General features: G+C 49.3%; 2 protein-coding genes and 1 pseudogene across 2 annotated transcripts; 1 reads left to right on the plus strand and 2 right to left on the minus strand.

Annotated features, from left to right (window-relative positions):
- Positions 1 to 234: 234 nt before the first annotated feature.
- LOC136548399 (WAT1-related protein At5g64700-like) lies at positions 235 to 3590 on the minus strand (annotated as a pseudogene).
- Positions 3591 to 8252: 4662 nt separating this feature from the next.
- On the minus strand, positions 8253 to 11835 carry LOC136551345 (probable folate-biopterin transporter 9, chloroplastic). The gene is made up of 2 exons (XM_066542914.1): positions 11097 to 11835; positions 8253 to 9529 (listed from the first exon to the last, which is right to left on the minus strand). Exons 1-2 carry the CDS (start codon positions 11602 to 11604, stop codon positions 8475 to 8477), a joined length of 1563 nt encoding a protein of 520 aa, XP_066399011.1. The 5' UTR covers positions 11605 to 11835; the 3' UTR covers positions 8253 to 8474.
- Positions 11836 to 17484: 5649 nt separating this feature from the next.
- LOC136548400 (uncharacterized) lies at positions 17485 to 18200 on the plus strand. Its single transcript, XM_066539946.1, has 2 exons — positions 17485 to 17878; positions 17929 to 18200. Exons 1-2 carry the CDS (start codon positions 17485 to 17487, stop codon positions 18198 to 18200), a joined length of 666 nt encoding a protein of 221 aa, XP_066396043.1.
- Positions 18201 to 22360: the final 4160 nt, after the last annotated feature.

Genomic DNA, 22360 nt, shown 5'->3' on the forward strand with positions numbered 1-22360 from the left:
TGTAGCCTTTTGTACGTACAACATTTGTAGAGGCGGCTGGTGATTGAGTCGCCCTATAAATCGTAGCACTGGGGGCTGCTGGTAAGTGAGCCGCCCCTACAAATCGACCTATTTGTAGAGACAGCTCGTATCACTAGCCGCCCCTACTATGCTATTTGTAGGGGCGGCTGGTCTCGTGGGTCCCGAGCACGTCCACTGTAGGGACGTTTTTATCCCCAGCCACCCCTAAAAAAATTAAGTCATTGCTACGAACCTTTTCCGTAGTAGTGCCTTCATCTCCATGCACCATACTTGCAGGTAGAAGCACACCCGATTAACTACAAATCCCTGATCCATGAGCCATGAGTCGTTCAGTTTGTTGACCCAAACAAAAGAATAAGCAAGCAGGGCATTTGTTGCAACTAATTAACTAGGTGGAAATAATTGAAGGAGAGGAAGTCAGTGTTATCACACATTGTATACGACGGCAAGCAGGCTCATGTCTAGCCCAAGCTTCCACTTGGACATGTCACGCTCGGCCACGGCTGCCACAACGAAAGACTGCACTGTGCTGAAGACGCACTGTGTCACGGTCACAAGCATCTTGTTCGGGTACTCCAGCAGCAGCGCTGCCTGCATGCATTTTGCATACAATGGAATCAACCATATGTTATATACATAATTATATATACTACTACATGATAATTTCGCTTATTCTTGCAGCTCATTAGTTGTAGCGGCTAGCACTCTGATGATCTGATTGTCCATGAACGTAATTAACAGACCTGAAAGATGATCCACATAGACCATGCCGTGTCGCCGAGGAGCTTCAGGAACGTCCGTTTGATCCATGTCACCCGACTCGTCGGATCTGATGAAGCGTGACCGGTGTGGAAGGCACGGTGATGGTTTACAGGGCTTAAGGCCGGCCCGGTAAAGAAGGCGATGACGAAGACTCCGGCAAGGCAGAGGGCAACGCCAGTCACCTTGGCTATGCCATGCTGGCTCCTCAGCTTTACCACCTCCATCCTGCACATCCCATGCAATTAAAAATCCACTACTCACTCACACACACACACACGTGTGTGTCTCTCTCTCTCTCTATATATATATATGGGAGTAGTTACTCCCATAATCAATAAATCATGTTATGTATGTGTACATATTCATTTATCAGTTTGAATATGTTCGATATACTAATATTAAGATACTCCAGATCTTTACTATGTGAATTTTTTTTAAAAGAGCACATATTTTTTAATATATTATATAATACTATGATAGTAGCATATAAAATAAGTATAACCATATACTCTAAGTATACATACTGTCGGGGACCTAATAGCGGGGTATCCAATGAGGTAGGACTAATAATCATCGAACGTTGACGCTTCCAGTTAGACAAGAACACTGCTACTCTTCTTGTCCGAACGACGGAAAATTGGTTCCGCCTCGTCCGACGGCTAAGGGCTGGCTCCGCCTCGCCCGACGTCCGAGGGCGGGCTCCACCACGCCCGACCCCCGAGGGCTGGCCTCCGCCTCGCCCGACAGCTAAGGGCTGGCTCCGCCTCGCCCGACGTTCGAGGGCGGGCTCCGCCTCGCTCGACCCCCGAGGGCTGGCTCCGCCTCGCCCGACGCCCAAGGACGGGCTCCGTCTCGTCCGACGATCGTACACTGCCCCTTCATAATGATAAGCACAGGGTATGACAGGACATTCGAGTCAAACACAGTGCCGATGACCATGCCCTGCACGCCTGCAGGAAGGTACCGTCAGTTTACGATGGGACGGACGCTTTAAGCCCTTTCCGACGTAACAGTGCCTGAATGGTATTGTAGGCGCCGACTTTTGTCCTATAGTGTAGTAGGCGCCGCCTTCAGTCCTCGGGCGTAGATACTAACACAGGCATACGACAGCCACTATGGTCCAAGACAAGAATCACATCATCTACAGTGACGGCCGTATGGTCACTTCCCCTGTTACTCCCCGAGGGGTCACAGCTCGGCTCTCCGGCACACCGCACTGTCCACCGGCGTAGGATGGGACACACTCACTTGCTAAAAGAGGCCAGGGCATGGCCTACGAGGATCAGCGAACACGCCACCTCTGACACGGCCTGCCGTGTTAAGCAGGGCAGCACAGGGAAAAAGGAAGATCCGGCTCTCTCAAAGGACCTTCTATACCTTCAATATTTTCCTCTTTCTCCCATCAGTAACCCCTGCTCCCCCCTTGGTGTATAAAAGGGAGGGCAGGACTCCCCACTAAAAGGACCAACTTTTGACGGATCAGTTCAACATACACAACACATCACGCATACAGTCGGGCAGCGATTGAGCTCTTGGTATCCTTTTCGATCATTCCATCAGAGACCTGGGACCTCTCCTTTTCTCGACCGTTTGTACCTCCTACTATAAACCTTTTTTCAGCACTGATAACACGAGCAGCTGCAGACTGGACGTAGGGACATTCAGCCCGAACGAGTATAAATTTTGTGTCCTTTAGTGTACCATCCGGGCCTAACGCGCAATAATTATAAATTTACTAGCCGGTGTTTGTTCGAAACACCGACACATACATACTTGTCATACGTAGTACCCTAGATGGTTTAGTATGATGATATACTCCATCTACGTATATTTCGTCGGGCCATGTATGCCCTAAATTTAGAGATATACACATGAGAGTAACTACTCCCTGGAAGTAGAAAATAATTTTCATATATATATATATATATATATATATATATATATATATATATATATATATATATATATATATATATATTTCTTTGATCCTCTACTAGCTAATAATTTGCCACCGCAATAACATAAACTGTGCTGATCGGTATTTCTAGTAGCAGTGTACCTTAATAGCAAGGCCAAGCAGAAGGTAACAACAGGTTTGGCATTGCGGATTGCACGGGTGCTGATGTGTACCTAAGTGCTACATTCAAAACATTTATGCTAAACGTATTTCTGCAAAAAGAGCAAAACATATCATTATCACACTGCAAACTATATATACCGTACCAGCATAACTAATAATCCCATCTCTGCAATAGAATCTAATATAATAATGTTTAATCTGATCCTGAAGACCTGAACATGCATGATGATAGACTATATCATAGAACAACATGATATCCATACCCAATTAAGGCACATAAGAAAAGCTTCGACAGCAACCTAAACGACATGGACTTCACGTTTCTCCTTCAAATTAAATAAAAGTTCTGTCTCAGAGTAGGCAGGGAAAGAAAGGGAAATCAGTTCCATGAGGCATGCATGGCTGGTGATCGTGTGTTTGATTTCATTGCCCCCTGCACCTTCAGATGAGCAACTAATTACTCACCTTTCACGAAGAAGTGCAATAGGAAGCAGCAAGAGACATGCAGCTGCCTGGCTGTAGAAGACGAACACAAAGGTATTAAACTTGAGGATTACAAACATACCCGTGTATATGACTTGTATGATTACTGCTACTGCATAAGGCTTCTTGGCGTCCATGTCCATCTCAACTTACGTCTAATTATCTGAACATAAATCCGTAGGAGAATTGAGATTCAGAAACGCCAAGAAGAGAGAAAGACAGACACAAATACAAACACACGCACACCATATCCATACGTACAGGGATACGCGTGCAAACAGCACAAGTCGGCCGGGGATATTTACATATTTTACCATTATAATGGACACTCACTCTCCAGATATCACCCTACCAGAATTCCATATTGTTTTAGCAGCGTCGTTGTTGAATCCATACATATTTACCACATTTGAGGACGTGGCCAGCCAGCGCAGCCGTCCACATCGGATCTTAGTCAGCGGGGTGTGTAAAATGACCTCGCTGCCCCTGGGCTCCTTGGCTTAGCTATCTGAGTTGTCTCAGTCGATTCAGCCGGCCCATTTGGCCCGCGCTCTTCACTGACCGTTGCCGCCGCCGACATCGCCGTTCGCCGCAGCGGGCTCCCGGCTCCTGGACCTGCCGGAGCCGCTGCTGCTCCACATCCTGGGCTTCTTCGCGGACGCGTGGTCGCGGCACCGTGCCGCACTGGCGTGCCACCGGCTCCTCGTGGCGGAGCGGGCCACGCGCGCCGCGCTCTGGCTACGCGGGGACCCACGCTCGGACCCGTTCCTCTTCCTCAGGCCGACGTTCTGGTTCCCGCCGCTGGAGCGGCTCGACCTCTCGCTGGTGTCGCCGTGGGGCCACCAGTTCCTCTTCTCCGCGGCGCCGTCCTCCTCCGACGCCATCGCGCCGTCCGTGACGGCGGAGGAGGCCACGGAGCGGAACGCCTTCATCGCGGCGCGCTTCGCCTACTGCTTCCCCGTCGTGTCCTCGCTCGCCGTATACCGCCGCGACCCCACCACGCTCGCCAGCCTCACCCCGCACTGGAGGTCCGGCCTCCGCAGCGTTAAGCTCGTGTGCTGGCACCAGCGCCCGCCCTGCCTCGACGCCAGCGCGGATCTCGAGCCTCTCCGCGGGGGCTGCCCCGCGCTCAGGCCGCTCGACGCATTCCTGGCACGCGAGGCTGGGCTCACCCGCGACGTCGTGGCGCTGTTCTTCGTGATGCTGTAGCTGCATGGACATGGCGGCTCCGTCAGACATGGCACGCGAGCCAAGGTCGGACAGGCCGTCGAACACACCCAGCGGCGGGAACTGCGGCGGCTGCTGCGCCGCCAGCACCACAGGCGGCACGGCCGGAGCGTCGTCGGGGCTGCTGCTGCTCTTGGCGCGCCGTGGCTGAATGGCGGCGGCCGTGGGCGCGGACGACCCGGACCTGGCGGCGGTCCGGAGGACTTGCTAGCTGCCGGGATGATGATGGGCGGCGAGCTGGAGCGAGCGGCCAGCGGCGCACGGCTGCAGGTAGCTCGTGTCGAACGTGGTGGCGGTACGAGCTGCCGCCGTGTGGCATGCTGTTGACATGGTGCCCACAGGCAGCGGTGCTGGAGCATGAGGCCGTGGGGTTGCTGCCTTGCTGGAGCATGAGGCCGTGCTCGAGGATGTCCATGGCGTCGAACAGGCACAACTTCGGATTGCGTCCAGGCCGTGCTCGAGGATGTCCATGACGGTGTGGAGGCACCGAGGCAGGCCATGATCCTTGCTGTCCGTGCTTGTGTGCCGCCCGTGGCCACGGATATGTCATCGCAGTGCATCGCTGTCCACGGCGTCTGCGAGGACGACGCTGTCACTGCACAAGCAGCAACACCGGCTCTGGCAGATCCACGACCGGGGAGCCCGCCGCGGCGGGCGGCGAGGGTCAGTGCAGCGCGCGGGGAAGAAGAATGGGGCAAATGGGCTGGCTGAATCGCCAGGGGCAGACGAGGTCATTTTACACGCCCCGCTGACTCAGATCCGACGTGAACGGCTGCGCTGGCTAGCCACGGCCTCAAACGTGGTAAATATGTATGGATTCGGCAACGACGCTGCTAAAATAATATGGGATTCTGGTAGGGTGATATCTGGAGAGTGACCGTCTGTTATAATGGTAAATATGTAAATATCCCATCGGGCTGGCATTATTGGGCAGAGGCAAGGAGAGACAGGAGAGAACGAGATGGGAAAGAAGGGAGAAGAGACAGAAGAGTTCCCAACCTCAATGGTAGGGATGAAAACGGTACGGATATTTTCCGACCGTATTCGAAACCGAATCCGTTTAGAGGGGTTGAGATCTGTCCGTATCCGAGTTCGGATATCCAACATCCGATACCGTATCCGTATCCGAATACTCAAATCACATATTTATGATGTCGATATCCAATCGTATCCTATCCGACATAGTTGACACTATCCGTATTCGAATCCGAATCCGGACAGAAATATAAAAACAAATATAATATCGGTGATATCCGTCCGTATCCGATCCGTTTTCATCCCTACTCAATGGTCTCTGCTTAGGGAAACTACATCAGGCAATGAGTTGCTGCCAGCATCTGCACTGCGCATGTAGGATTAGAGGAAGGACTAGTGCAGGTTTATGAGTAAGAAACTGGAAATACAGAGTAACGCATAATTAAGGAGAGAAATTCAGATGCACGAGCAGATAATAACCTGTTAAAAGGTGTAAACTCTGTGTGTATCCGAGTGAAGCACTGTAGAAAGGCCTGCAAGCTATCTTCAACGCACACATGGAGAAAGGCCTGCAAGTAGTGGAATCGTCCCTCCCGCTGTATATGCATATATATGGGATTGGATCGGAGTCTGAGTCATCGTCCGCTTCGCAAAATGTATTCTGTTTTGGAGTTCGCAAAGCCTGTTAGCATAATTAATTAGACTAGCTACCTACTAGTAACAGCTTAATGCAATCAAGCTTGTCATCGCTGCCCTGATGACAAGTCAAAAGTGCACCTAAAAAATGTACTTGTGTGAATTAAGTAACCGGATTTTAGAAAACCCTAAAATAATGTGTTTGCTTGACAATGTTCTGTTAATCTGATTTTCCATGTAATGAGGCAATATTTTGCAGTATACAATAATCCGGCTGGGCTACTAGTCACATGGAGAATCAGATCTGCCTGATGCCCACTGCATGACTTGCATGTTGTGATCTAAAGAAATATTCTGGCGCATAAATCTGGTGGGCATATCATAAAATGTTTTGGCTTGTTCCCAGTCTCATTATTGTCTTTGTTCCTCTTATTAAGAGCATTAGGGCATGTATAGCCCACGGATAGAGACCTGTATGTAAGTTTTTGGAATCCACAACACAGACAGCTAAACAGATAGCTTGTACAACCCACAGACAAGTGCAATTGGTTTAATGCTTACTATAGTCATGATCAATCATGAATATCATTTTAGTATACACTTGTGTTGCTTTTTGATACAACATGATTCCACACCCACAAGCAACTAAAGGTTACAAATATTCATACTATAGTTGTAAAGAATTCTCTTTCACCCACAAGCAAACAGAGAGCCTCCTTGGCATTCTTTTTCAACTGAACATTCAGCTCGCTGTGGATCTGGGACATGATTGCAGCAGCTTCACGGTAGCAGCATGTACGCAGCAAGGAAAAATTATCTAATATAGAACAGGGCAGCAAAAATAAAAAAGCAATGACATATCGATCTTCATGGTAGCTTCACGGTAGCATGCAGGCTGATCATCATCTTCCTGACTTCGTCATATTGATCTTCTGCTTGCACTTGTACCTAAAGGAAAATGACCAAAACTGCTATCAGGCATTGAACAGAATCTATGAAAATTGAGATGTTTTGATTTTTCAAGAAAGTTGAAATGATTTATAATTTGGAACGGAGGGAGTACTATAGTTGTCTGCTAGCCCTCCCTATGTTCGCTCCGCGCAAAAATAGAACAGTTGAGTTATTAGTAATATTATACAAGATAATTGTTAGTCCTGCTGGTCTCGTGGGAGCCACAACAAATGCACAAGCATTGTGATGCGTCCCAAAACTTGCCGAAACCTCAAAAAGGAGCAAACAAACATGAAGCTGCTGTTACTACTTCTGGTTTCAAAGTTGAAGCTGGTAGATGCATTTTTCTTCCTTGTTGCAACAACTTCAAACAAACATAGCATATATTCAGCGCTCCAAGTATCCTAGATTCTGGTAGATGCATTTTTCTTCCTTGTTCATGCTTCATGTAGCATGAAGCTGCTGTCTGGCACTATGAAATAACAGAAAAATCTGTCGTGGACTCGTGGTGTTACCCTGTTCGCTTGTTGGTTTCAACCAGCCCAAACCAGCCAACCAATAGTATTTTTCTCTCACATAAAACCAGCACTAGCCAGCCCAAACCAGCCCAGAAACCAACAGTATTTTTCTGGTTTGCTATCCTTCTGGATGACTCTTCCATGCCTCTGCTTCCCTGTGCTGTCTCTGTTTTTGTGCTGCGGAACTGGAAGGTGCCACTATCTTGAGGGAATTTTATCATTTGTCAGTTGAACTTCCATTCAATTTCAATCAGACATGGTAAAACTTTTCAGAATAAGCCAAACGAATTCATGCAGAAGTCAAAAGAATAATATACAAATTCAATTTATTCATTTGATTTGATCCGTTTCGGTGAACAGACAAAAAAAAAAAAGTCGGAATCCAGAATATGGATTACTGCCGTTTTTTAATCAGTTCAGATTGGGATGGGAGAAGGAGAACTGGCTCTATAGTGGAACGACTATATTTATTTATCATTATGGAGAGGCTGTATCTGAACGACAATTTATTTGGAATCTAATTTAATGGTATGGGAACAGGGAACATATGCAAGTGAAGCAAATTTTGTAGTCCGATCTCCTTTCACGAGACAACTAACTCAATGCAACTGTGTGTTATATTCAGCAGGAAGCATAAGGGCTATTCTGTATTGCATATGTACAGTAATCAGAAGAACTATTCTGATTGAAGAGAATCTGAATACCTATACATACATGTAACCTCACCAGTTTTGACTTGGTGAGTGACATTCATCTACATTGTGTCACTACCTAACAGGATCTTGCCTAGAACTTTGTATGGTGAAAACACCACTTCATCTTCATATTACAACCTTGTCATCGGCAGTCCATTTCTCAGGCACAAAGGATATCCATCCCAATGGTAGCAATGCAGCTAAACTTTGCAGCAAAATACCCAAAGGCAAGCTTGAGTAGTCCACAGAAGACACGCCGATCAGGGTGGACAATCCAACTCCAAATACTCCACTTAGTATTGCTGAAAACACCAGTCCAGATGTGAAGAAGGCGAACAAAGAACCTTCGCAGCCTGGTGGGCAGAGACTTGACAACAAAACCGAGAATGGCAAGACCTTGAACTGAGCTAGAGCTTCAGCTAGAGCTGAGAAGCAAAGAACATGAATCTCGTTCGGTATCCCTAGCACAAGGTTTATTTGTTTCACAAGGACCAAATCTGACAAAACTGCCAAAGCATATAGTATCTGAAGTCCACTGGTAAGGCACCTCGGCGGGATCCTTTTAAGATATCGATTGTAGAGTACAGTTAGTGATAAGACCATGACCTGTCCCACAACTTTCGATAGACCAATAACTGATGGATCAAGGTTCAAGTACTGTGTTTGAAAGCAGAACATGGTTCCAGAAAGAATAGGCACAACAGCAAAGGATGTCATGATCCATGTAAGAGGGTATAAGATCCTTTCCTCGCTGATCACTGTCATCAAGTTTGAGAATTGCTTGCGGAAGTTAGCTGCCAAAGAGCTTTTGACAAGACGATTTCTGGAGTTTCCTCGAGAGCTTGGCAATGTCTCTTTTGTACTCAGGGACAGTGCTAGCTGGAAGCCAAGAAGGACTGAGAATGCTGTGAACATGATCTTTGGTTCCTGTGTTTTAAGCAGAATGTAACCACCAGACAAGTTCCCCAGTAGGGATCCTGCAGCCAGGGCTATGAATGCGTATGACTGTAGTACACCAGCCTTCTGTGTTCTACTGAACTCCGTGACAACAGCATCACTTACAACTTCTGTGACAGATGCTCCAAGATTTCCAATGAGAATGCATGCCATTTGAGTTGGAAATGCATCCCCTGTAACTGGAGTAATTGCAAGTGTTACCCAAGCAATAAGCTGCAGCAACACTGAACATAGCCAACATAAGTTCAAGTCAGTTGTATGGTTTCCAAAAAACAAAAGTGAGCTGTGTACTTTCTGATTAACAGCTGAGTAACAAATAGTTATGACACTGAACAGTTTGACAGTAAAACCACAGGATCAACAAAAGCATCATAAAATAAATCTCTAAATACCTTTTTATTATATAATTGTAGCTTAGTGACTAGTCCTGATCTTCCAGCAAGAAATTTATTGTTCTATAAAGCGAAAGCAGCTGGTTTGCACTTTCTGATTGGTGATTGCAGATATATTTAACAATTCAACTGTACAACTCATTAGTTTATTCAAAAAAAGGATTCTGTGCAAAAATTAAATTAGCATTCCAGCACAAAAAAAATTAACACAAGACAAAAAATAAATCAAATGAAGGACAAAATCCAGAAGGTACAAATAATGTGAGCAGACAATTTAACAGTATTTCAATTAGACTGCAGTTATTTGTGCAAGGAGATGCATCTCAACTTCTCAAGAAGCTGTCCATATCATAGTACGGCAAGGAAACTATACGTGATGCACTAATGACAAATGAGTTGTGTAGTCTTGATGGGACAACCTATGTAAATCTAAAGGTCAGTAGCTTTCAGTGATTTGTGGTCCTAAAGGTACAGTCCCACCTGCGTATTCTCATAGGAACCACAAAATAAGGGACCATTATGAGAATACCAGCTTACCAGCACTAAGATTGTGTGACTAGCAGCATGAGTAAATCACACGTCATTGCATCAAGAACACCACAGAATAAGGGTAACCTGTTGGTTTAACCAACTTGATAAGGCTTGAAATGTGTGACTAGCAACAAAATCAAAGTACACATCAGGAAGGAAAGTGTATTGCTCCATCCCAAGGCTGCACATGCCACTTTCCAAAACGTATCTTTTACACAGAATAGGTCGAACAAGTAAAGGTGCTGGGCATGATACCATTGCCAATGGAACAAGGCACCCATGTTTATGTGCTAAACACTGATTTAAACAGCAGTAGCTTGAAAGTGTTTTTTCATGTTTTTTTATCTTACAATCAGATGGTTACAACCACACATGTTGTAATGAGAAATTGACTGCAGTTCTTGAACTCCAATGTCCAGGGTGTTTCAATTTCAGAAAGAGACGTGAAATAGCTGTCCCTTTCAGTGTGTTCAGCGGCTCAGAAATTTTCGTAGCTAGCTGTTGCTTTCAATGTGTTCAACGGCTCAGATATTTTTGTAGCTAATCAGTTAAAATTCATTCTTACTTTTGTAGAAATAATTGAAGAAACAGTGAAATATGAGACCAGACAATCACTAGAGGAATACAGCCAGATTTCCTCCTGCAAATGTTTGATTGCTTCGAAGTTTGCTTATGAATTGAAGATCATTCACAGCTTATTCGGAAATACTGAATGAAATGAAATGAACATAATTTCACGACGAGCATCATTCACATGATATTTGGCTTTCCTCCACCTCCAACATTGCTGGACTCGCACGAACATAATAAAAAAAATTAAAACGAAAATGAACGAGGAACGGGGAGGAAAAAGGGATCGGCTGTGTACCTCCGAGAGAGATGTAGGGGAGGCGGTGCGCGCGGCCGATGTAGACGGCATCGGAGAGGACCCCGAAGAGCGGCTTGGCGACGAGCGGGATGCTCCCGGCGTTCTGCACGAGCTGGAGGCCGGCGGGGCTGAGCCCCAGGCCGCGCGTGAGGTGGAAGTTGAGCGCCAGCCACGGGAAGCAGCGGAAGCCCTGCACCCAGTACCCGACACCGCACACCCACCACACCCGGCGCATCTCCCGCAGCGCCCCGCGCCGTTCGGCCGCGGGCGTCAGACGCACGGGCGCGGGCGCGGGCGCTGGCGGCTTGAAGGCCGGCGCGGCCGAGGAGTCCTGGAACTTGGCCAGCCGGTGCCTCTGCCGCCGCTCCTCCGGCGTCGTCAGCATCCGGAGGCATAGCGTGACGCCGATGCCGCGCGCGTTCCTGCACGTGGCGGCGGCGGGTCGCGCCGTCGGGCTGCGGGGGACGTCGAGGTGGAGGTGCGGCGCGCACGGCGAGAGGCAGAGCATGGTGCCGGCGTCTCCCGTCGTCCGCGCGGCGCCGGGCGGACGGAGGGGCAGGAATGCGGAGGCGAAGAGCGCGGAGCGGGGGTGGTGGAGAGGTTAAGGTGGTGCGGCCGGGCTTCGGGGAGGGAGTGGAAGACGCGCGGGCGGGAGAGGCCGAGAGACTTCTGGAAGACGAGAACGGCCGCGCTGCTTCGGTGGTTTGTCTGTCTTTTGGTGCCCGTCTCTTGTGGGATGTGGACTGTGGTGGCCTGGTGGGGACGCTGGGACCCCCGCCTCTCCCGAAGTATTCTTCGTCTCCAATGCCCGATGGTTTTGTTAGGAATCTTGTTCTCTGAATTGCACACAAACACACAACACAAGAACAGAGAGATGTAGAAGAGGAAAGAGTCTTTCTTTATTTCACTTTCTTTCTCTGGTGATTTACAATGGTGAAAATGATCTCCTATTTATAGCAAAGGAGGCTGAGATGAATACAAAGTTACAGTGTTTGAACTTTTAGACTTTCAGCCTATTCGCTTATTGGTTTCAGCCAGCCCAAACCAGACAGTAAACCGTGTTTTTCTTTCACAATAAACCAGCACCAGCCAGCCCAAACCAACCCAGAAACCAACCAGCAAACAGGTCGTTTCTCCTCCTCTTCATTTAATTGGCCGTCATTCAAAGTCTGTTGTTCACATTGTCTTGGACTTTGATTCACAACACTCCCCCTTGGCCAATTATATACCATGCTTATGCCTCATTAAAAACTCCCCAAAAAACCCAGTGGGAAAAAAGGTAGGAGAAAAGAGTACATCACATGCATCGCTTATGTTGCACCTGTTGCCTTGTTAAAAACCTTGCATGAGAAAATTCAGTGGAAAAAACTCATCAAGGGAAAAAGAGTACCATAGTTGATGTCTGGGTCAGGTCTTCAGGACCGATTCATGATCTTCAGGATCATGATCATGAGCTATGGCTCTAGGGTTGGTCTCCCCCTAAACCCTGCAACTCTCTAAGTCGCCTCATGCCAATTCTATGGACACACTTGTGGAAGCTAGAAGCAGGTAGAGATTTTGTGAATAAATCTGCAAGATTCTCACATGACCTTGCTTGTAGGATATTTATCTCCCCACTCTTCTGGAGCTCATGGGGGTAAAAGAATTTTAGAGCAATATGTTTCGTGAGATTGCTCTTGACATAGCCCATATGCATCTGTGCAACACAAACCACATTATCTTCAAAGATAATGGTGGGGGTGTCGATGATGTTCATACCACATGACTTCTGGATTTTGTTAATCATCCGTCGTAGCCAAACACACTCACGTGTGGCTTCGTACAGGGCAATTGTCTCTGAGTGGTTGGTTGATGTGGCAACCAGGGTCTACTTCACAGACCGCCAGGAGATGGCTGCACCACCACAGAGAAACACAAAACCAGTCTGGGATCTAGCATTATGGGGGTCGGACATGCAGCCAGCATCCACATAACCCACCATAGTTAGGTCCCCCTTTTTCGAAAACCACAACCCAAGGTCCTGAGTGCCTTTTAGATATCTGAGGATGGTTTTTTACACCAACCCAATGCCTTTTGGTGGATGCGGCACTGTACCTAGTCAACAAGTTCACTGCGAATGCAATGTCTGGCCATGTGCAATTTGCGAGGTACATTAGTGCCCTAATGGCGCTGAGGTATGGAACTTCAGGTCCCAAAATTTTCTCATCCCCTTCCTTAGGTCAAAACGGATCCTTATCCACTTCCAATGATCGAACGACCATGGGGGTTTTCAGAGGGTGGCACTCGCTCATATTGAACTTCTCAAGTACCCTCTTTTGTATAGGTGGACTGGTGTACAAACACTACTTTAGGGAGGTGTCTGAGCTGCAGGCCCAAACAGAACTTGGTTTTACCCAAGTCTTTTATCTCAAACTCTGCCTTGAGGTAAGCCATCACTTCCTCAATGTCCCTTGCAGTCACGATGATGTTCAAATCATCAACATAGACAGAGATGATGCAAAATCCATCATTGGATTTCTTTATGAAGACAAAGGGACAATCATCATTATTGGTGTAACCTCTCTACAGGAGAAAGTTACTCAAGCGGTTGAACCACATCCTTCCGGATTGTTTCAACACGTACAACGACCGTTGTAGGCGGACGTTGAACATGTTGTCGTTTTGATTCGGTCCAGGGATCTTGAGCCCTTTAGGGACTCTCATGTAGATTTTCAAATCAAGTAACCCATATAAGTATGTGGTCACAACATCCATCAACTGCATCTTTAAGTTCAAGTTAGCTGCCATAGATATAAGATATTGGAACGTTATGCCACTCATAACAGGAGAGTAAGTCTCATCATAATCGATGTTGGGTCTTTGTGTGAACCCTTGTGTCACTAGCCTAGCTTTGTATCTTACCACCTGGCCATGTTCATTCCTCTTCCGGAGGAAGACCTTGTCGGGTATCGATATTAGGGATACCCAAAGCAAGGAAGTTAGCACCCATGCTGACTTCTCTGGATGGCTTGAGACGTATTAAAAGGTCTCGCCCGACCCAAAGGTTGCGGGCTCCATCTCGCCCGACCATGAGGCCGCGGGCTTTGTCTCACCTGACCCCTTGGGTATGGGCTCCGTCTCGCCCGACCCCAAGGACGTGGGTTCCATCTTGCCCAAGGCCACGGGCTCTGTCTCACCCGACTCCTTGGGTGTGGGCTCCGTCTCGCCTAACCCCAAGGACGTGGTTTCCGTCTCGCCCGACCCTAAGGATGCGGGTTCTGTCTTGCCCAAGGCCACGGGCTCCGTCTCACCTGACCCCTTGGATACGGGCTCCGTCTCGCCTGACCCCAAGAACACAGTTTCTGTCTCGCCTAAGGTCACAGGCTCACTCTCGCCCGACCTCAAGGATGCGGGTTCCATCTCGTCCGACGGGGACCCATACCGCCGCCAACCACTCTAGGTGTAAGCGTATGGGCCTAGGTCAAAACTTTGATGCCAGGGAAGAGGCTGGCATGCCTCGATGTAACTCATGGCCATGACGGGCCGTACCTGGGGATTCACATCAAGAATAGTGTCGGGCGTGCTGGTGCTGTTCTGCCTAATCCTCATACGGGCGCTGATAGGCGCGTCAGTTCACCACGACGTCTGCCGGGACGGAGTGGAACGCCATGACCGGCAGATGATGCTTGTGCATGGCGCCAATGACAAATAGGGCCATGACATGGAGTAGTCCTTGTTGACATCTATAGGATCAGTGGGACCTACATGAAGGAGAAGGACCTGGCAACCCTGAAAGCCTTCTTCTCTCTCTCGTTCTTCTCCTTTTTCTCCTCTGTCGCGCGCTTTCCCTTCGCCTATAAAAGGGGAAGCAGGGCGCCCCATGCAAAGGGGAGATATAGGGGGGGGGGGTCTAGACATAAGAGCATGACATGAGCACACAGTTGAGCGGCAAGTGAGCTCTCAACACCCGTTCACTCCTTCCACCAGAGATTTGGGATCCCCTCCCTCTCTCGCCTGTTTGTAACCCCTACTACAAACCAAGTGTTGGTAACATGAGCAGCAGCGAACTAGATGTAGGGACGTTCTGCTCAAACCAGTATAAACCCTTGTGTCCTCCGAGCACACCATCCGAGCTAGATGCGCAAATATAAATTTACTCGTCGGTGGTCCAAAAACACCGATAGTTGGCGCACCAGGTAGGTGCTTTTTGTGCGTCTCAACATCTACATCAGGCCTTAGATGGCTAGTCACGGTGTCAGCTAGGTCCCGGGCGCGCACGTGCATTTTGGGAACCTGGACTTCATCATTACGACGGAGGGAGAGTTGGCGCAGGTTTCCACTGCCGTCTAGCCTCTCCACTCCACTAGCCTCAACGCGATCGCCGAGACACTTGAGGAGCTACAGCTACACGCACCAGAGGCCCGTGCACCTAGGAGTGACTAGCTCCTCAGCTTCGATTACCGAAGGCTAGAGCGCCAGCTCGGTGCCTTCCTAGGACACCGACCATTCTGAGAGGACATGCACCACCTCACCTTCTAGTTCGCCAACATCATAATGCAGCTTGCCAAAGGAGAGCTGCTCTCCCTAGAATACCTCATTCAGAGCGCCCTGATAGCGCTCCTATTTGGTCTATGCAATGTCGCAGAGACCGTTGGCCACCTTGTGGCACAGCGCATGCCCCCATCCCTTATGAACGACGAGTTCATGAGAATGACCGAATACGTCGTGGAATCTTTCCACGACCTTCTCGCGGGAGAATCAGAGTTGCCCTCTGACTGACTCTAGCAGGAGGGAGCCATCACCCCTCGTGAGAATGTTTCATGACAGGTACCCCCGAGGGATACATTGAAAGCATCCACGAAGAAGGGGCTACCCCAACAGATGACCTCGATGATGAGGTCGAGGGGGATGCAGGGGCCCCACCTTCGCCTATGGGTAGAGTAGCTGAGGGTGCGGCACCAAGAGCTCGAAGAAGCGTGACTCCAGCTCAAGCAGAAATGTGTGGAGCTCAAGCGAGAGATCAAGCGCCACAAAGACGGTGGGTGAGCGTGCGCCGTGGCTCATGACGTGAACCGGAGGATCATCGAGGATGATGAAGCCCTCCCACACATCACCTGAGCAAGCCAGAAAATCACTACCATGGTGGCCTTGCTCCGGGGGCTTCTGGAGCCCGTGACACCCGAGGATCATCGGGCCCATCACGAGATTCACATGCTACTCGAGAGTGCGGTGATGCAGCAGGCTAAGAGCTCGCTGTCTCGATGATGCAAGCTTGATGCCCGCTAGCACACACCCTCAGAGTGACCCGACAGGGATGTGTCAGTCCACCAGGCGCAGCGAGGCGGTAGGCCACGCGCTGTGGCCCCTGTGTATGAGCGTCTCGGCCTCCACCATGACGTGCGCAACACCCTTGATGCCCATAGGTGTGCCCACGACGATGAGAGGGAGGAGGCTAGCCCTTTGGCCGATACATCCTCAACGTTGTCTTCCCACTGTGGTACCGTTCGCCGACCAACATCCCAAAATACTCTAGGGAAACAAACCCCGAACTGTGGCTCGAGGATTATCGGCTTGCTTGCCAAGCCGGTGGAGCGGATAGTGACAATTTCATTATCCGCAACCTTCCATTGTTCCTAGCCGATTCAGCGCGAACATGGTTGAAACGCCTTTTGTCCAACTGAATCCAAAGTTGGGCGGACCTAAAAGAGATCTTCGTGAGAAACTTCTAGGGCACATACACGCATCCTGGGAACCCATGGGATCTGAAAAACTACCGATAGAAGTCTAGGGAAACTCTTCATGGGTACATCTGGTGCTTCTCCTAGCAGTGCAACAAGCTGCTCGACATCGCCGACGTCGACATCATAGGAGCTTTCCTATCTTGGACCACCTACGAGTCCCTGGTTCACAAGCTAACAAACCACCAAGGAGCTACTTGACATCGCCACCAGCCACACGTCGGGCGAGGAGGCGATCGGGGCGATTTTTGACCACCCTAAGGGTAAGGCAAAGCGGAACAAGGACGCCAGTGAAGGCGCCTCCAACCACCCCCAACAAGAAGAGGAACAAGCAGCGGTGCGAGGGCTCGCTCGTGGCCACTACCGACCACAAGGGGGGTCAGAAGCCCATCGAGGGTACCCTAGACCACTTAGAGAAGCTACTCGAAGGGCCATGCCCAAACCATGCTTTCCCCATCAAGCACCTATACAAGGATTGTGTCCTCATGAAGCGATTCTTGTCCAGAGGATCCAACAAGGGAGAGCATAGGAAGGGGCCCAAGCCGACCGCAGACAATGCCAAGGGGAAGGACGGTGGATTTCCGACACTAGGTGGCTACCTCATCATCTTTGGAGGGTCGGTGGCCTACGACTCCAAGCGCCACTAGATGCTTACGTGCCGCGAGGTCTATATGGCCGAGCCGGCCGCACCTTCCTTCCTTCGATGGTCGGAGTCTGCCAAAACCTTTGATCGAACTGACCACCCGGAAAGCATCCCACAGCTAGGAAGATACCCACTCATGGTTGACCCAATCATCGGCACAAAGAGGGTCACCAAGGTGCTGATGGATGGAGGCAGCAACCTCAACAGCATGTACGCTGAAATGCTCGATGCCATGGGCATCGACCAATCATGCATCTGGCCGACTAGGGCACCTTTCTATGGCATCATGCCTAGAAAGCAGGCCATGCCACTTGGGCAGATTAATCTGCCTGTCACCTTTAGGAATCTGACCAATTATAGGACAGAGACCCTTACCTTCGAGGTGTTCGGGTTCCATGGGACCTACCACGCCATCCTAGAATGTCCGTGCTACGCGAAGTTTATGGCCATCCCTAACTACACCTATCTGAAGTTGAAGATGCTAGGTCCATGTGGGTCATCACCATCGGCATCTCCTTCCAGCATGCCTACGAGTGTGAGGTCGAGTGCTGCGAACACGCCACGGCAATTGCTGCCTCCAAAGAGCTTACAGCCATTAGGGAGGAGGTCATCGAAGAAGCGCCCGACCCCAAGCAGTCGACTGGGTCTTTTGAGCCTGTAGAGGGCGCCAAGGAGGTCCTCATTGACCCCAGTGGCTCTGAGGGCAAAGTGGTGCACATCGGCACCATGCTTTCCTCCAAATAGGAAAGCGCGCTCACCGACTTCATGCCAATAGAGACATCTTTGCGTGGAGACCCTCGAACATGCCAGGCATTCCGAGAGAAGTCGCCGAGCATGCCTTGAAGATCAGGACATGCTCTAAGCCGATGAAGCGGCGCCTATATCGCTTCAATGAGTAGAAATGCAGGGCCATCGGTGAGGAGATTACGAAGCTTTTGGCGGCGGGGGGGGGGGGGGGTTCATCAAGGAAGTATACCACCTCGAGTGGTTAGCCAATCCCGTTCTTGTACAAAAAAGAGTGGAAAATAGAGAATGCGTGTTGACTACATAGGTCTCAACAAAGCGTGTCCAAAGGATCTGTTTTGTTTGCCACCCATAGACCAAGTAGTCGACTCAACCTCAGGGTGCGAAACCCTTTGCTTCCTTGATGCGTACTCCGAGTATCATCAAATCACGATGAAAGAGTCCGACCAGCTCGTGACATCTTTCATCACCCCATTCAGAACGTTCTACTATGTCACAATATCGTTGGGCCTAAAGAACATTGGGACTACGTACCAACGCTGCATGCTCAAGTGTTTCGAGGATCTCATCAGGCGGACCGTCGAGGCCTACGTCGATGACATCGTGGTCAAATCCAAACCGACTGACCAGGTCATAGCCAACCTAGAGTAGACATTCACGAAACTCCAAGCAAATGGTATCAAACTCAACCCTGAGAAGTGTGTTTTCGGGGTCCCAAGGGGTATGATGCTAGGTTTTATCGTTTCCAAGTGCAGCATTGAAACCAACCCGGAGAAGATCTCGGCCATCACGAGGATGGGCCTGATCCAGAACATAAAGGGGGTACAATGAGTTATAGGGTGCCTTGCCACGCTCAACCACTTTATCTCACGCCTCAGCGAATGAGGTCTCCCCCTCTATCGGCTTCTAAAGAAGGCTGGTCGCTTCGAATGGATGCTTGAGGCCTAGGAGGCACTTGACAAGGTCAAGCAGCTCCTGACGAAGGCCTCGATCCTAGTCCCCCCAACCAATAGGGAACCGCTTCTGCTCTATATTGCGGCCACCACACAAGTGGTCAGCGCCACCCTGGTGGTAGAGCGAGAAGAAGAGGGACACACCCTCAAAGTGCAGTGTTCCGTGTACTTCATTAGCGAGGTCTTGTCTGATTCCAAGACTCGCTATCCCCAAATCCAAAAACTCCTATATGCCATCCTTATTGTTAAGAGAAAGTTGCATCACTACTTCAAGTCGCATCTGATGATGGTCGTGATGTCCTTCCCTCTCGACGAGGTTGTCCAAAAACGGGATGCCATAGGAAGAATAGCGAAGTGGGCACTCAAGCTGATGGGTCAAGGCATTTCATATGCCCCTCAGACAGCTATCAAGTCCCAAGTGCTGGCTGATTTTGTTGCAGAGTGGACCGAGGTCCAAATGCCGCTAGCAATAGTCGACCAAGAGTACTGGACGATGTACTTCGATGGATCATTGATGAAGAAAGGCGCCAGCATGGGGCTAGTCTTTGTTTCACCCCTCGGGGTATGCATGAGGTACATGGTTCGCATCCATTTCCCCTTGTCCAACAATGTGGCTAAGTACAAGGCACTCATCAATGGCCTGGCATCACCATCAAGTTGGGTATCCGATGGCTTGACGTCGGGGGCGACTCGTAACACCCTCGGTGTTATGCCCTAAACCAACTACTAAATCGTGTCACAAACATCGTGTTTGTGTAATAATGCATGTGATAGAAGGTGTTGATAAATTTCTTGTAGCCTAAAATAATCAATAAAAATGTTAAATCAATGTTGATGCAATAGCTCATGTATATCAAGTAGGGTTGAAAACCAATTTTTATTAAGCAAAAAATACTATAGAACATGTAGGTGATACTTAAATAAAGTTGGAAGTGCAAACTTTATAGATGACAATAAAATACTTGCTGTTGAAAAATAATATTGCTTAGTAATATTTTCAATAGCTTAGAAATGCAATTCGAAATAGAGTTCAACTCAAAAAAAACTTAGAAAATTTCAAGCTTGTGTACAGCTAGACATTGCCAAGTTTAGCAATTTATTTAGAGAGATTGGGTTAGAGGGTGATGTGGTGTTTTAGCTCGACTGAGTAGCATCATGTATCAGTTTGATCATGGTGAAGTCGGTTTTAGTTTAGAGGCAATGGTAAAATCCATGCACAGCATGTTCTCAGGCTAGCCCTCTAGGCTGGGTGCGGTCACTAGGCCACGAGGGCACACCGTCGTGGCATTGGCACGCTCTGCGTGCACACATGTGCTGCCACACTTGGCTGGCCTAGTCGCTTGTGCCATGACTTGGCCGGCTCTGACCCAGCTGACCGCCGCCGCTGCTGCCATGCTGTAGCGCTCTATGGCGCTGCCGCTGTCGCCACTGTGGTGCTACTACGCTGCTCTCTCTCTCCCTCCCTTCACTGTAGCCTACGCTGTTCATTGCATGCATCATTGTGTAGCCATGCCACGACCTCGAGGTCATGCCTCTGGTGCTGTTGCTACCTCCGCGCCCGTGCCACATCGATGCTGCTACCGCTACCATCGCACAGCCATGCTACGCGCCTACCGCTACACCGTGCTGCATCGTTGGCCCACTTTGATGCCGTGCGCATGAGGCCATGTCACCATCGCCTTGCCATTTATGGCACTACAGCGTGTGGGTCACATCGACAGCGAGCACGTGGTCACCTGCTGTGCGCCAAGCTAGGCTTGGCTGCCACTGCTCTGTGTTGTGTGCACATACTGCCAAGTCACGCATAGGACTGCACCCTGCCATCTCTATCACCTTGCATCACCCTATAGCGCACGTTCACAGCCGCTCACCTCACCTACCTGGCTCTAGCTTGTACCGCCACCCTGCCGCATCGTGACGCCGTGCTACCGCATACACATGACTGCATGGGCACTCCTAAAGGCTCCACTCAAGCATTAAACATGCAACCCCTACCCTCGCTCATGAGGTTGTGTCCTCATGCTGCCATGCCTTGTCTTGGCCAGTCCATGTTAAGTCGAGGCCGCTGTCCACAATGTAGCAACAACAACACACCATTCCTTCCTTTCAAATTCATTAGCTCAGGCTTTGCAGCGCAATTCCCCGCACTAGTGAGTGGCATGGGTAGTCAGCTACGTGCCCTGTTCTCCTCATGCCCGGCCGATCACTACCGATAAACAATTTGGTGTTTTGCTCGCCGTTGGTCGTGGGCACCGCCGAATCGGTAGGTTGGGAGGTAAGGCATGTAGGTGTGGTAGCAGTTTGATTGCTCGTAACCCTACACTTGCCTTGATTCCCTCAATCCGGTGCTCACACTATTTTAGCTAGGGAACTCATTGATGATGTGGTGATGTGCCGGTGTCCATCACAGAGCGCTGCCTCCCCACTCGGTTGCACGTGGCCAGACCACCACAACGCTTCCCAACTTCAACCGTTAGTAGGGCATACACCGTGGTGAGCTACGGATGCTTCTCTGCCATCTCTACCTTGCCATGACGATGTAGGCTCGCCAGAATAGTCATGCCACCACCGCAGATAGCTGCTCGCTGCTCACCGCTGCAGCCCGCAACAGTGTGCCTCCGAGTCCATAACCGTCACCCATCCTTACACGTTTAGTTGCAGATAGTGGTCGGCCCCTTAATGCCGTTGTAGCGATCCTAGGTTGCCCAGCGTAACCGCTGGTGTGCCACGCTGCTGCGTGCACGTACGCTGAGGACTGCCCTATTGCAAAGGCAACACATCTCAGGGTCGTTAATGCAAAGCGTGAGTTTATAGTAATAGTGTTTTGTTGCTCTACGTGATTATTCAAAAGTCTGAGCCCTCTTTTGCAAAATGCGAGCGTGCGCAGGCGCCCCTGGCCTTGGGACGTTGCTGGGCCACCGGGCCGAAATGGTCGCCACCGGCCCTTTTCCTTTTCTAAGCATTTTCTAATTTAGCTTCTAAGGTAAATTTGTAAATTCAATATAAAATTGTGTAGTTAACCAAAAATTGTGAAACCAATTTTGTTAAGTTTCTAAAATCATGATCTATCTGCTAGTATATTGTGTTCACATAGTTTTATAATATTTTTTAGAAGTGATCTAATTAAATTGAGATGCTTAATATTGTTAAAATATAAACTTGAAGGAATTTTTATGATAAATTGGTGATGGTGTTGGCTCTAAAAAT

The sequence above is a fragment of the Miscanthus floridulus genome, chromosome 4 (genome assembly GCF_019320115.1).
Source record: "Miscanthus floridulus cultivar M001 chromosome 4, ASM1932011v1, whole genome shotgun sequence".
Taxonomy (NCBI): Eukaryota; Viridiplantae; Streptophyta; class Magnoliopsida; order Poales; family Poaceae; genus Miscanthus; species Miscanthus floridulus.